This window comes from Balaenoptera borealis (assembly GCF_965194805.1).
Source record: "Balaenoptera borealis genome assembly, chromosome: 3".
Classification (NCBI taxonomy): Eukaryota; Metazoa; Chordata; class Mammalia; order Artiodactyla; family Balaenopteridae; genus Balaenoptera; species Balaenoptera borealis.
In genome coordinates, this window is record NC_138866.1 from 148,128,200 (window position 1) to 148,141,978 (window position 13,779).

General features: G+C 45.8%; 1 protein-coding gene across 5 annotated transcripts in view; it reads left to right on the top strand.

Annotated features, from left to right (window-relative positions):
* Nucleotides 1-13,779, top strand: part of ZSCAN2 (zinc finger and SCAN domain containing 2) — a 23,228-nt gene continuing 9,449 nt past the window's right edge. Inside the window, exons 1-3 of one of the 5 annotated variants that reach the window (XM_082388374.1) lie at nt 1-114; nt 2,147-2,661; nt 3,974-12,032. In XM_082388374.1, coding sequence (XP_082244500.1) covers nt 2,256-2,661; nt 3,974-3,996 — 429 coding nt within the window. In that variant the 5' untranslated portion in view covers nt 1-114; nt 2,147-2,255 and the 3' untranslated portion in view covers nt 3,997-12,032. Of the gene's footprint in view, nt 115-313; nt 442-2,146; nt 2,662-3,973; nt 12,033-13,779 lie in introns of those variants that run through there. The other 4 variants (XM_082388371.1, XM_082388372.1, XM_082388370.1 and 1 more) reach the window with 4 other exon arrangements.

Consider the following 13,779-nt stretch of genomic DNA (forward strand, 5'->3'; position numbering starts at 1 on the left):
TGTTCTCGGTGCCCCTCGGGCTTGAGCCACCTTGACTCCGGAGGGGCCGGGCAGTGCCCGGGGGCCCTTTTGCGCACGGAGCGACCGCGGGATTGGCATCTGGTCTCTGGAGAGGTGAGCCCGGAGAGCCAGAGCTGGAGCCGCGCGGGCCGGGAGAGTAGCCCGAGGCAAGGGGATAACGGGCCTGGAGCCAGTGCGGGCAGCCCTGTTGGGGGAGGGGCGTCGGGGGCTCTGTCCCCGTCCCGCGGGCCCCCGCTCTCCCGGTTTAGGTGCCCGGTTGGCTCAGCGACCGGACATGGACTCTTCTCCCTAGCGGTGAGCTCCGTGTACATCCAACCATGGGCGCAGAGTTTAGACTGGAAGGCACAGTGGACGACATCCCGAGCAGCTCATTTTACAGATGGGGAAACTGAGCTTCAGAGGGGGCGTGGCTTGCCCCAGGTGAGACAGCAAATTAACTGACTAGGAACGGTTTTCCCGGGCTCCCAGTTAAGAGTTGTGTTATACCTGTGTTTCTTTTAGCCATTTGGTGAATACATATTGAGAGCTTCGGTGTTTCCACTAGCTTTTCTTTTTTGTTCTTTTAAAAAAAAGTTTTTCCTTGCCTATTTTTTTTGTGTGTGGGGTTATGAGTCTACGATGTAGTGATGATTTTTAAAAATAACTTTTCATTGCCTTTTAGTCTTTATTTTAAATAATTTGTAATTTCACTGCTCTCAACATTTTGTAGAATTTCTGTTCAGGTTTTTTTTTTCCTTGTGTATGTGTTCATTTTTAAAAGGAATTGGGGTCATACTGTGTCTATGGTTTTTCTGCCTTGCTGGTTTTGTTTTTATCCATTAATTTTCATATTATGAGGATTATTTTAAATAATAATAATTGTCAGCATAATTTTAAAATTTTAAAAAATACATAGAGCAGAGTGCACAAATCTTAAATTTCGTATGTATGCTCTTATGCAACCATTGTCAAATCAAGATATAGAACATTTACAGCTCCACTGAGCCCCTTCTCAGTAACAGTCCCTCAAAGTGTAGCCATTATTACATTAGCATAGTTTTTTTTAAAAATTTTGTTTATTTATTTATTTAATTTATTTATTTTTGGCTGTGTTGGGTATTTGTTGCTGTGCGCGGGCTTTCTCTAGTTGCTGCAAGCGGGGGCTACTCTTCGTTGCAGTGAGCGGGCTTCTCATTGCGGTGGCATCTCTTGTTGGGGAGCATGGGCTCTAGGCGCGCGGGCTTAAGTAGTTGTGGCACACGGGCTCAGTAGTTGTGGCTCTCAGGCTCTAGAGCACAGGCTCAGTAGTCGTGATGCACGGGCTTAGTTGCTTCGTGGCATGTGGGATCTTCCCGGACCACGGCTCGAACCCGTGTCCCCTGCATTGGCAGGAGGATTCTTAACCAGGGAAGTCCCACGTTAGCATAGTTTTTAATACATTTTACGGTATGAATGTGCCATAATTAACCATTCTCCTGCTGCTGGATTTTTAAGGTGTCAAGTTTTTTTTTGCAATTAGAAACAATGCTATGGTTGTGTGTCCTTGCAAATTAATTTCTCTTTACAAAGATGGTTATTTTAAAAAATAAATTCCTGAGAGGCCAAGGGTGGATCTAAGAGTACAAACTTTTAAAACTTCATATTTTAAAATATGGTAGTAATGCAGTTGAGGTATTTACTTCCTTCCAGTGAGCGTCAAAGTGTCTTGACATCTGATCCTTTGCAAATCCTTGAGAGGTCCCCTTCAGATAAGAAGGATAGGTGTTATTAGCTCTACTTGTTAGGTGGTCAGTGAGGTTGTGTGACTGAGTTGTATGTTAGGTCAAGGTCACTCTGCAGCAAGTCTGAACTGGCTTAGGGCAGGATAACTCAGTCCTGGGTTCTTGCGAGGACTTTGAATTTCTGATACTCATGCTTTGGTCTTTTGGAAAGAAAAATACACTATTTTTTGTGCTTGTGATTTTTCTTAACTTCTCTTGCCATAGAGATGTTTTCAGGAATAAGCCATTTTTCCTTTAAGAGGGACAGGAAACTTCTGTTGATTTGCGGATGTAAGAATCATTTGGTGGCCTGATCTGGGCTGCTGTGAGTTAGATTGTTTTAGGACAGTTTACTTATTGATTCTAGTTCTCTTTCTCATTCTTAGCCAGACTCCTTGTTGAAATTTGAGGAGGGTGCTGTCTTCTCAGAGAGCCTGGCTGGAGAAGACTGAAGGTCAAGGTTAGAAGCCTGAGTGATTCCCCCCCAGAACGTGGATGATGGCCTCGGAGGTGCCAAGAGTAACCACTCCCCTGAGCCCCTTAGTCCATGTCCCTCAAGAGGAAGATGACCAGGAGGAGGAGGTCGCCACCATGATCCTGGAAGACGACTCCTGGGTGCAGGAAGCTGTGCTGCAGGAGGATGGCCCTGAGTCGGAGCCCTTTCCCCAGAGCGCCGGCAAGGGCAGCCCCCATGAGGAGGTGGCCGGAGGGCCACAGGGTGCCCTTGGCCGTCTTCGAGAGCTCTGCCGGCGCTGGCTGAGGCCAGAGGTGCACACCAAGGAGCAAATGCTGACCGTGCTGCCAAGGGAAATTCAGGCCTGGCTGCAAGAGCATCGGCCCGAGAGCAGCGAGGAGGCGGTGGCCCTGGTGGAAGATTTGACCCAGACCCTTCGGGACAGTGGTGAGATGCAGAACCTCGTAGGGAGAGGGTGGGAGCACCCCTCTGAGATGGAAGAGTGTGGTGTTTGCAGAGGAGGAGAAGGTGGTATCCAGGTCTGAGTTCGGGTCAGCCCCATCCCTCTACTCTGTCTGCAGGTGATCAGCACATTGTCACCCCAGAATGGCCTGGTTGTGTGCAGTGACAGTTCCAGAATTTCAGTATAAGAGGGGCTAAGAGGACTATTCTCAGAGCTAAATTTACGTAGTTAGCAGTTTTTTTGTGTGTAGTTGGAGCGGTTGGGAAGCTGATGGAGGTTATGGGGTGAGGGGCTGAAGACCCCCATAAACCACCCCTTGGCACTTTTCACCCGGTTGTGCAATAAACTTCCAAATATTTAAGTTCCAGCAATTAGAAAAACCAAGTCCTGTATTAAAAAAGTGATTATTTTTGTGAAATCAAGGTGAATGACGAGTAAGCCAGCTAATAGCTAGGGACTTATCTGTGGTATAAAGTCATCCCAGGCTCTTAAAAGAGTAATTCCAAACCTGAGCTTTTTGCAACAGTTAATATGTTTGTCTCTTGTGTTATTAATACGTTGTGGGACCCATGCACGCCGTTCAACCACTCTGCCTCCATTCTGGTCTTCAGTTGTAAACTGGACTGCCTTGATTACCAGATATTTACTTCAGATCTACCTGTGCCCCTAGGACTGTTTCAGGACCCCCGGGAACCAATGGCTGCCTTTGTTAGGATGTTCAGGGAACGGAGTGGGGAGAGGAGAGGTCAGAGAAGGCTTCACAGAGGATGTGACACTTGAGCAGGAGTTGAGCTGGAGGGGGGTTTGGCAAGGCGCGGGGCAGGGGGAGGGTGTGGCATCCCAGTGGAGCTGAGGCTCAGAAGGGTGGACCGGTGTGGGATTGTTCGGATGACCATAAGGAAGGCTGGCTGATTGGAGTGGAAAGTGTGTTTTTAGGAAGCGGTAGGAAGTAGGGTCTGGGGGAGGGCTGGGTGAGGCTTAGACCAAATGTCTTTGGCCTCAGCAAGTTCTAAACTAGGGCCCCAGGGGCATGGGAGGAAGCTGAGCTTAGCAACAGGATGCAGGTTTGATTACAGGAGGGAGAGGCCGGAGGGAGGAGAGCAGCCAGGAAGCCGTCTGGATGCTGGGTGGGCAGTGATAGGGGTGGGTCCAAGGTGGGGACTGCAGGGGAAGAGGAGGAGACTGGACGCATGTGAGAAAGAACTAATAGTAACCCTAGCCAGCATTGATGGATCCTTTTTGTGGGCCAGCCAGTGTGCCTAGCATCTGATATGCAAAACTCATATAAACTCTCAGAGAGCCTGGCTGGAGAAGACTGAAGGTCAAGGTTAGAAGCCTGAGTGATTCCCCCAAGAACGTGGATGATGGCCTCAGAGGTGCCGAGAGTAACCACTCCCCTGAGCCCCTTAGTCCAGGTCCCTCAAGAGGAAGATGACCAGGAGGAGGAGGTCGCCACCATGATCCTGGAAGACGACTCCTGGGTTCAGGAAGCTGTGCTGCAGCTTGGAGACAAATGGAATTATCATCACCGGGGAAGATAAGTGACTCCCTTAAGATCGCGCAGCTAGTATGAGGCTGAACCAGGATGCCAGCTCAGGGGTCTGAGGACGTGGCTCATGTTCTTAAGCATTTCGTCACATCTGATGCAAAGTCATAGTTCCCAGTGGGATGTTGGAAAGAGGGGCTGCAGGTGAGGACTAAGACAAAGGTGACTAACTCAGAGGCATCTAGTCTAGAGGATTCAGAAGGCTGGAAAGGGAAGGTGGTCTGGGGACAGAGTTGTAACAATGCCCAGGGACTTGGGAGATGTGAGTATAAAGCTGTCCTTTGGAGAAAAGGGCGGTCATGGAGGGCCACCTGTGAGCCCAGGCCTTCACTGAGCACCTTACATGTCCATCTCGCTGATAATCCCATGAGGTGGGCGGAACTGTCATTTTACAGATGAGGAAATTGAAGTTCAGCAAGGTCAAGCTCTTCCTTGAGGTCACACAGCTGGTGAGTGGTGGAGCCAGCATTCAAACTCCAGTCTGTTTGCTTCCACGTGTGTTTGGTAGATCCCAGGTTTTATTTGAAGCAAAATGCCTGATTTTCTTTGGCCCTGAAAAATAGCTTTTAATTTTACTCTTCCTACTTAAAAAAGCGAAAGCCTCTCATCCTATTTAAAAACCTTGTTTACTATGTAACAAGTTTGTGATGAACCTCAGGCTCTTCAGTGAGATGCTGAAGAGAGGCCAGAGGGGTGGAAGGCTGAGGAGAAACCTCTGGGGTTACTGTTCAGTTGGGGAAGTCACAAAGCAGGGCGTCAAGTCTCATCAGGTGTCTCTGAGAAATGACAGGCTCCCACTGTGACAGCCCTCCCCACCTGGCTTGCTGGAGGGGCTTTGTGCCTTTCATCTTTCACGGGACATCCCGGATGGGGAATGTCCCAGACTGAGTGGGCTCGTCAGTGCTCTCATTTCTGCCATTGAGATCGTCTTTGTTGGTTTTCATTTGTCTAACACATGCTCCTGACCTGCCTTATGATTACTCAGAGGAACCTCTGCAGTGATCTCCATCCCTTCTCAAACATTTACTCAACATAAGACCACTTGATCTCTAGTCTGTTTGTCCAGCTCGGGACCTTTGGTCACATTTACCCAGCACATTTTCAAGGCCTGGTTAGACAGTGGTTGTTTAATATTTGACTAGCAGGCACCTCTAGGTGTTCACAGTTAAAATATCTTATGATTCCAGTTGAGATTGGACCTATATTAATAGTTTAAATGGTAAAGCTCATCTCTCTTTGTGTCTCCTAAGGGCATGTTGATCCCCATACCCAGCCCTATTTCAGGCTCTTGGTATTTCACCTGAACTCTCGCAGCAGCCTCCAAAGGGAACCTGCCTTCAGCCTCTTTTTCCTGCATTGCTCCACTCCTACCTGAGTGATCGGGCACTCTGCTGCTTAAAAATCTTCTTGAGTTCCCCAGTGTCTCCAAATCAACCATGACCTCTTTGTTCTGCTTGCAGCCCGTGGCCCTGTGTGACCTGGCCCAGGTGCGCATGGCTGGTCCTCCTCTGATCCCCTTGCCACAGCTCTTGCTTCATTCAGACCAGATCTTGCTGTTTCTTGAACATAACCTGTACTTGCTGGCATTCACCTGTGCTCCTGAGTTTTGACTTGGAGTGGCCTTGTCCATCCCTGTGTGATAAAATCCTGGTCTTCCTTTGAGTGCACACTTTTGGAGACGTGCTCCATAAAGCTGTCCTTACTTCCGGCCCCTCTTTCCTGTCCCCAGTTCCACCCGCCTGAGAGCATCTCTGATCACCTCTGCTAGAAGTCATCTCCCCCAGAACATTTGGATTCTCCTCCGCTTTTGGCTTTGTATCGTATTCCGTCTTGTTTTCTATTTGTATGAATACTCATCTTATTTCTTCTAGGAACCTATAAAATCCCCAAAGTCAAGGAACCTATCTTTTTCTTAACCTTTTTCTTTTTTTTTTTTAAGCTCTCACAGTACCCAGCACAGTGCCCTATACATAGTGGGGACCCAGTAAGTATTGTCGGGATGAGGAAATGAATCCTTCCAGCCTCCCTGCAGGTGTGGAGAAGCTCACCTGCTGGGTCCATGAAGGAGGCAGATAGCTGCTTCCTTCCAGGCTTATCTGCCTCGCCTTGAGAAAGCCAAGCTAAGTTTTGTTTTAAAACAAAATGGGGTCGGGACTTCCCTGGCGGTCCAGTGGTTGGGACTTTGCCTTCCAATGCTGGGGGTGCAGGGTCAGTCCCTGGTTGGGGAGCTAAGATCCCACATGCCTCGTGGCCAAAAAACCAAAACAAAAACAGGAGCAATACTGTAACAAATTCAAAGACTTTAAAAATGGTCCACATCAAAAATATCTTAAAAAAAAAAAAAATAAGGTCAAGCCCAAAGTTGGCAGAACGTAGCCAGGGATATTTCGAAATCTAGAAAGGGAGACTAGGTAGGACTGCAGCTTAGACCTGGGAGAATTCTCAGGCCGGTAGGCAAGTCAGGCAGCTTAGTCCAGCAAGAGAGCACCTACTCTTAGGTTTTTGTTCTTGGAAACTCTGTATTAATCCTTTGTTTATATTCAGCAAACTCAGTGATTAATCCTTTGTTTATATTCAGCAAACTCAGTGAATATTATCATATTTATGCTGTTAACAAAGATGTTTTTAAACATAGAGAACATGTTTCTGAGTATGGAGGTGGGTGCTATTGCCATTTCTCAAATTCCAAAGGCTCAAGGGTACCTCCCTTCATGGCCTGAGAATAAACCAGTAGGTGGCCTTTTTCACCTGTTGGTATCCAGCCAAACTGGTAGGAGTAGTCCATGGGACTGGCAGCATTTACTTGAAGGGACAAGCTTCGGATTTGGAAGCCTAAGGTATGGTGAATCCACACCCCAGGGAGGACATTTGCCTGGAGGTCTCTTGCACCGGGGAGCTGGTCTTGGATGTAGCCACCAGCGCACAAATGCCAGAGAAAATGAAACTGTTGTGGGCTGGACGTGGAAGCCGCAGTAGGGCATCACTGGTCCTGTGGAGACCATCCATCCAGTGATGTGCTCTTTCTTTTTATTTTTTTAAAAATAAATAAATTTATTTATTTATGTTTGGCTGCATTGGTTCTTCGTTGCTGTGTATGGACTTTCCCTAGTTGCGGCGAGCAGGGGCTACTCTTCGTTGCGGTGCATGAGCTCTAGGCATGCAGGCTTCAGTAGGTGTGGCTCGCGGGCTCTAGAGCGCAGGCTCAGTAGTTGTGGCGCACGGGCTTAGTTGCTCCGTGGCATGTGGGATCTTCCCGGACCAGGGCTCGAACCCGTGTCCCCTGCGTTGGCAGGCGGATTCCTAACCACTGCGCCACCAGGGAAGTCCTACGCTCTTTCTTTTTAGATGAGATTGGCCCACATGGTTCATGCCTGGCAGCTGTGTTTTTAGCCTGTGTTTCACAGGCCTGTTGAAAGACGATTTATGAAAAGCACTAGTTACCTGTGTTGCTGGTTACAAATTACTGATGTAGAACCCAATACACTTCCATTTTTTTTCTGGTGAGAATGAGAACCCCAATTTTCCAGGGCAATCTTGAGTATAAAATATTTGTCCTTGTAAAGCATCAAAATGTCTCAAATTCCAATAGCTGGCAGCCAAACTATACTTCTCAGAATGTCTCACATCGGTCTGTAAGAGGCCTGGGCCCTGGGGCCAGAAGTCATTTCTCAAATTGTATGGCCTAATTTTCGGTTCAGAAAGTATAGTCACTAGAGTTGAGACAGCTTGTCCTTGAACTGTTCTCTAATTGCTCTACCCACCCTCATCTCACTTTCTGTATGAAGTAAGCGGAAAAATACCTTTAGAGCCCGGAGACCAGTGGACTCATGCCACAGCAGCCTCCCCAAGATAACCCCAGACCAGTGTGATTGCAGCATCAGGCTGAAAGGGGAAATGCTCCTCTCCTAGCAGATTCTTCTTTTTTTTTGGCGGAATAGCATGGCTTGCAGCATCTTAGTTCCCCGACCAGGGATCGAACCCAAGCCCCCTGCAGTGGAAGCTCAGAGTCTTAGCCACTGGACCGCCAGGGAAGTCCGTAACAGATTCATTTTATCTCATAGAAGCCCCACCACCCGAAAAAGAAACTGCTGCCATCAGAGGGGAGCAAAGGGGAAATTATGGGGCTCAAAATTGATAGATTCGTGACATATAAATCCTCTGACCATTAGTGTGGGGTCCCTGTGCCATCAGCATCATCTGGAAGTGTGTTAAAAATGAAATCCCTGGGCCTCCCTTCAGACCTACTGAACCAGAAACTCTGGGTGCAGGGTCCAGCACAAGGGTTTAACAAGCCCTCCAGGTGATCATGATTCAGCCACCAGTTTGAGAACCACTGTGCTAGACCTCTGGTTCTCAGACTTCTCACTGGGGTCCTGGAACCCACTCCAGGGATTCTGATTTTCTGATTAGTTGGCATGGGGTGTGGCCCAGGCAAGGGAGTTTTGAAAGCTTCCCAGGTGGTTCTAAGATGCAGTGAAGTTTAAAAACCACTGCTCTAGAGCCTTGTTACTCAGAATGTGGTCCATGCACCAAAAACATAGGTGTCACCTGGGAGCTTGCTAGAAAGGCATACCTCAGTCTCAGCCCAGCCCCACTGAAGCAGAATCTGCATTTAGCAAGATCTCCAGGTGATTCATATGCACTATGAAGTTCGAGAAGCACTCCTCTAGACCAGTCAGGAATGGAGATTATCAACTTCAAACCTACTCTTGTCCAACAGGTGAGCTGAGAGTCACAGCTGGCCTCTCCAGCCATCCTCAACATCACACCTGGCTTTTGGTGGGCACAGGCAGCAGCTTACCTATTTTGAGTTTGCTGGCCCAGCAAAAATGCTCCCTTGGTGACAGCAAATGAACAAATACTTTCATTTTTGTTAATAAGGGGAGTGAAGAGCGGTGCAGGGTTGTAAAGGTATATGTCTTTTTAAAGCCACGATTCTCAGTTTCAAAACAAAATCACTTTCAATTCACTTAAATATTTGAAGTGTATACCATACAGAACTCTCAGAGAGATGTAACATTATAACTGTAACTGTTTGGCAATAATTCATTTAAACTGATAACAGCTCCTTGCTGTTTTTACCAGCGCTTTGTCTTTCAGGCAGTCAGAGCTCAGGGGGAACAACAGTCCCAGTCACTCACGTGCTATCAGGTTCCCGCCAGTCTTGCCAGGGCAGCGCCCCGGTAGGGAGAGACCCACTTGGGCATCAGCTGTATCAGAATTACAGACCCACTTCTGCATTTTAGACCAGTGGCTCTGACCATGGTGTTGAGACACAGTGGTATGTCACAATCAGGGGGGAGGAACCTTACAAGAATTCTGAGCTTAACACACATTAAAGCACCAAAGTTTGTGACCAGTTATCTCATTGTTATAGACAAATTACAGCAAATTCAGGCTTATCCCCATATTGACAGCAATTTTCCTTACACTTATTCTGGTACGCTTTCTAGCATGGGAGAGAAAGCAGAGGCCTCTAGCCAGGCAGGGGCACACACGTGGCCCTGTGCATTCCATGGGAATGTGCTGTGCATGTGAGTCTAGAGCCCATGTCGAGGGCAGGAAAATACAAGATCCATTGATTTAGACCGATTTGCAATTGTCTAGTAAACAATAAGGGCCCTATGGCAATTCAGGAATCGTTCAGTGGATGGACCGTTCAGTGGATGGACCGTTCAGTGGATCGTATTTGGACAGTGGTCTGACCCTTTTGAAAAAACTGAAACTGGATCTCTACTTCACAAGTTACACAGAAATCAATTCCAGATGAGTTATAGCTCTATACTGTAAAAGATCTGGAATCACCTATAGGAGAGTATTTTTGTAATCTTGCAGTGGGGTGGGACTTCTTAATCTTAAACAAGACAGAAATCGTCAAAGCTAAATTGGACTCATAGAAACAGACAAAAAGTCTTTTATATTAAAAAGATACTGTGGGGATTTCCCTGGTGGTGCAGTGGTTAAGAATCCACCTGCCAATGCAGGGGACATGGGTTCGAGCCCTGGTCCGGGAAGATCCCACATGCCGCGGAGCAACTAAGCCCGTGCGCCACAACTACTGAGCCTGCGCTCTAGAGCCCGTGAGCCACAACTACTGAGACTGCATGCCACAACTACTGAAGCCCACGTGCCTAGAGCCCGTGCTCCACAACAAGAGAAGCCACCGCAATGAGGAGCCCGCACACCGCAAAGAAGAGTAGCCCCTGCTCCCCTCAACTAGAGAAAGCATGTGTGCAGCAACGAAGACCCAACACAGCCAAAAATAAATAAATAAATAAATAAGATACTATGAACAAAGTTCAAAGACAATGCGCAGACTGGGAGGAAATATCTGCAACAAAGTCTGCAGTGTAGCAGATAAGAGTCAAAATCTTGCTCTGTAAGAGCATGTACAATTCATAAGAAATTGTCAACCCAGTAGAATAGAAGGTAAAAGATATGATCCGGCAATTTAGAAATGAATAAAAACAAATTATATCCATATGAAAAGATGTTCAACCTTACAAATTACCAGGGAAATACTCATTAAAGCAAGATACTATTCTTTTGCCTGTTAGGCCATCAGAAATTGAATAGTGTTTCTAAGAATTCTCTGCCTTTTTGAGCATTAACTTCATCTTTTAAAATTAATTCCAGAATTTTTCTTGTAAGTAATGTATCAACTATTTTAAATTTGGTAAGAGTACATAAAATGATATATAAGAGCCATAAATTCTTTTTTCTTGTTATGGTGGTAAAATATATAACATAAAATTACCATTTTAGCCATTTATAGGTGTACAGTTCAGTGGCATTAAGTACGTTCACATTGTTGTGCAGCCATCACCACTATCCATATCCAGAACTGTTTCCTCTTCCCAAACTGAAACTATACCCATTAACAGTAACTGCGGGCTTCCCTGGTGGCACAGTGGTTAAGAATCCGCCTGCCAATGCAGGGGACACGGGTTCGATCCCTGGTCCAGGAAGATCCCACATGCCGCAGAGCAGCTAAGCCTGTACGCCACAACTGCTGAAGCCCGCGTGCCTAGAGCCCGTGCTCCGCGACAAGAGAAGCCACCGCAATGAGAAGCCCACACACCGCAACAGAGTAGCCCTTGCTCACCACAACTAGAGAAAGCCCGCGCGCAGCAACGAAGACCCAACGCAGCCAAAAATAACTAACTAACTAAAATCTATTTTAAAAAAACCCACTAACTCCCCTTCTCTCCCCACAACCCCTGGCAACCACCATTCTGCTTTCTGTCTCTATGAATTTGCTCTAGTAGTTTCGGGGGAGATCAAAACATTTAGAAAATGAGACCCCTTCTTTCCTATTTCCTTAATGCCTGACTCATCTCTGAGTTTTCTCTACTGGAAATCTGGCCGTCCAACCGCTTGCTCACAAGCCTGCTTCCTCAGAAGCCTGCCTCCCTGTATCCAGTCTCATCCACAAAATATGCTCGTTTTGAAATAGCAAACACTCTTTCTACTGGTGAAGTTCCTTTTTAAAGAAAATTCCCAGCTCCTACCATCTCATCCCATCTCTACTCATTAACATGTTGATGAAGTTATTCCCCTTTTATCTGACCAAATCATCTTCTGAGTTTTCACTTTCTTAATTGACCACCAACAAAAAAAGGAGAGAATTGCCTGCAGTTGAATGTACTCTATACTCTTGATTTCACCAGTGCCAGCTTTTCTTGAGGAGGAGCTTGGAGGAACCAGGATCCCTCATCCTTCCCAGCTCAGTGATTTTTTTTTTCCCATTTGGAGGCCCTTGTTAAGGCAGATCGCCCGAAGGGTGCTCTTTTCTGTCCTTTAGAAAGGCTCCCGATAGAAACTCTCAATCTTCCATTGGCCTTCGCTGGAGTATAACAGTCTTGAATCTTTGTCTACATAAAGGAGGATAGGACTGGTCCTTAAGCAGCAGACAGTGAGGGGGTTATTGGGTCTGGATTCTGCTCAGATGGGCCTCTGCAGTGAGGTGACAGAGGAAGATAATCACACAAATTAAGCATCATGTTTAAAGGCCTCCAGATTATAAAGGAATTCTCTCATATTCTTGTCTAATAGTTCAGTACTAATTTTTTTCCATTTAAATATTTGATCTACTTGAGTTTTGTCCTAGTATGGGTCCAACTGAAATTTTTCCATTTGACTTAACTGGTTGTTCCCAGCATCATGAATGCTGGTGTCTTTTGGATGTGGTGTCTTTTCTCCATGGATTTGAGAGGCTACCCTTATATTCAACATATGTTAAATTCCCATGGCCATAGAGATTTTTTTTTCTGTTCCACTGGTCTGTCTATTCATGAGCCACCTGAATTAAATTCTGAATTCACATGTCTATTGAGTCTATTTCTGGAGGTTTGGTTTTGTTTCATTGGTTTGATTGTCTGTTAATGTTTTAATTACAGTAAGTCCCCTACATACAAACAAGTTCTGTTCCGAGAGCATGTTCATTAAGTCCAGTTTGTTCATTAAGTCCAACAAAGTTAGCCTAGGTACCCAACTAACACAATCGGCTATGTGGTATTGTACTGTAACTGGTTTATAATACTTTTCACACAAATAATACATAACAAACAAATAAACACAAAAAATAAAACATTTTTAATTTTAAAGTACAGTACCTTGAAAAGTACAGTAGTACAGTACAACAGCTGGCATCCAGGGGCACGTTCATGTCTTTGAAAGTTCGTAACTTGAAGGTTCGTGTGTAGAGGACTTACTGTATTGAGATTTTATGTTTTAACATTTGACAGAGATAGTTGCTCCCCCCCTTACTCCCCTGATTTCAGTCAGTAATCTTATCTACAATAATGTTTATTTTTATACTGTTAAAGACTCTTATACTTCAGTTACATGATTTGCCAGTTTTAAATGATAACCTTGGAACTCCCAGGTATACAGATGAGGCAGTTAATGAATATATCCTGTATCCCAGTTTCTTTCCCACAACCCCAATTTTGGTTAGCATGTCATTTCTACATGGCTGTGTAACGTTTACATTCTCTTTCTTCACTCTAATCGCCACAGTAGTTTTAGACATTGTTCTAAAGTTGAATGTATCTGTTCAGCCCCAGTCCTTTTGCTCTAGCATTGCCTTTGTCTCGTGGTTGACCGAAATTCATCTCCCAGTAGTTTCCTCAAGAAGGGTCATAGGAACAATATTCTGCGAACTTGTGTATATTCAAAGCTGTTGGCCTGTAAACTTTATGCTTGAAGGACAGTTTTGTTGAACGTAAAATCCTTGACATCCGTTTTCTTTTCTTGCATGTCTTGTAGCTCTTGCTATATGATCTGCAGGGATTGAATGTTACCAGAGAGAAATTTGAGACTGGTTGATTTTCTTCCCCCATATAAGTGATTCGATCTTTTTACCTTGTTGTCCCCTGTCTCATTAGTAACCACCCTGGGTTAGTTTTCCTTGGCACACAGTGTACCTTTCAAGGGTTCCTCTATCTTTTTTTTTTTTTTTTGATGTGTTGATGTATTTAATTTTTTGACCACGGGGCACATGAGATCTTAGTTCCCCGACCAGAGATCGAACCTGCTCCCCCTGCATTGGAAG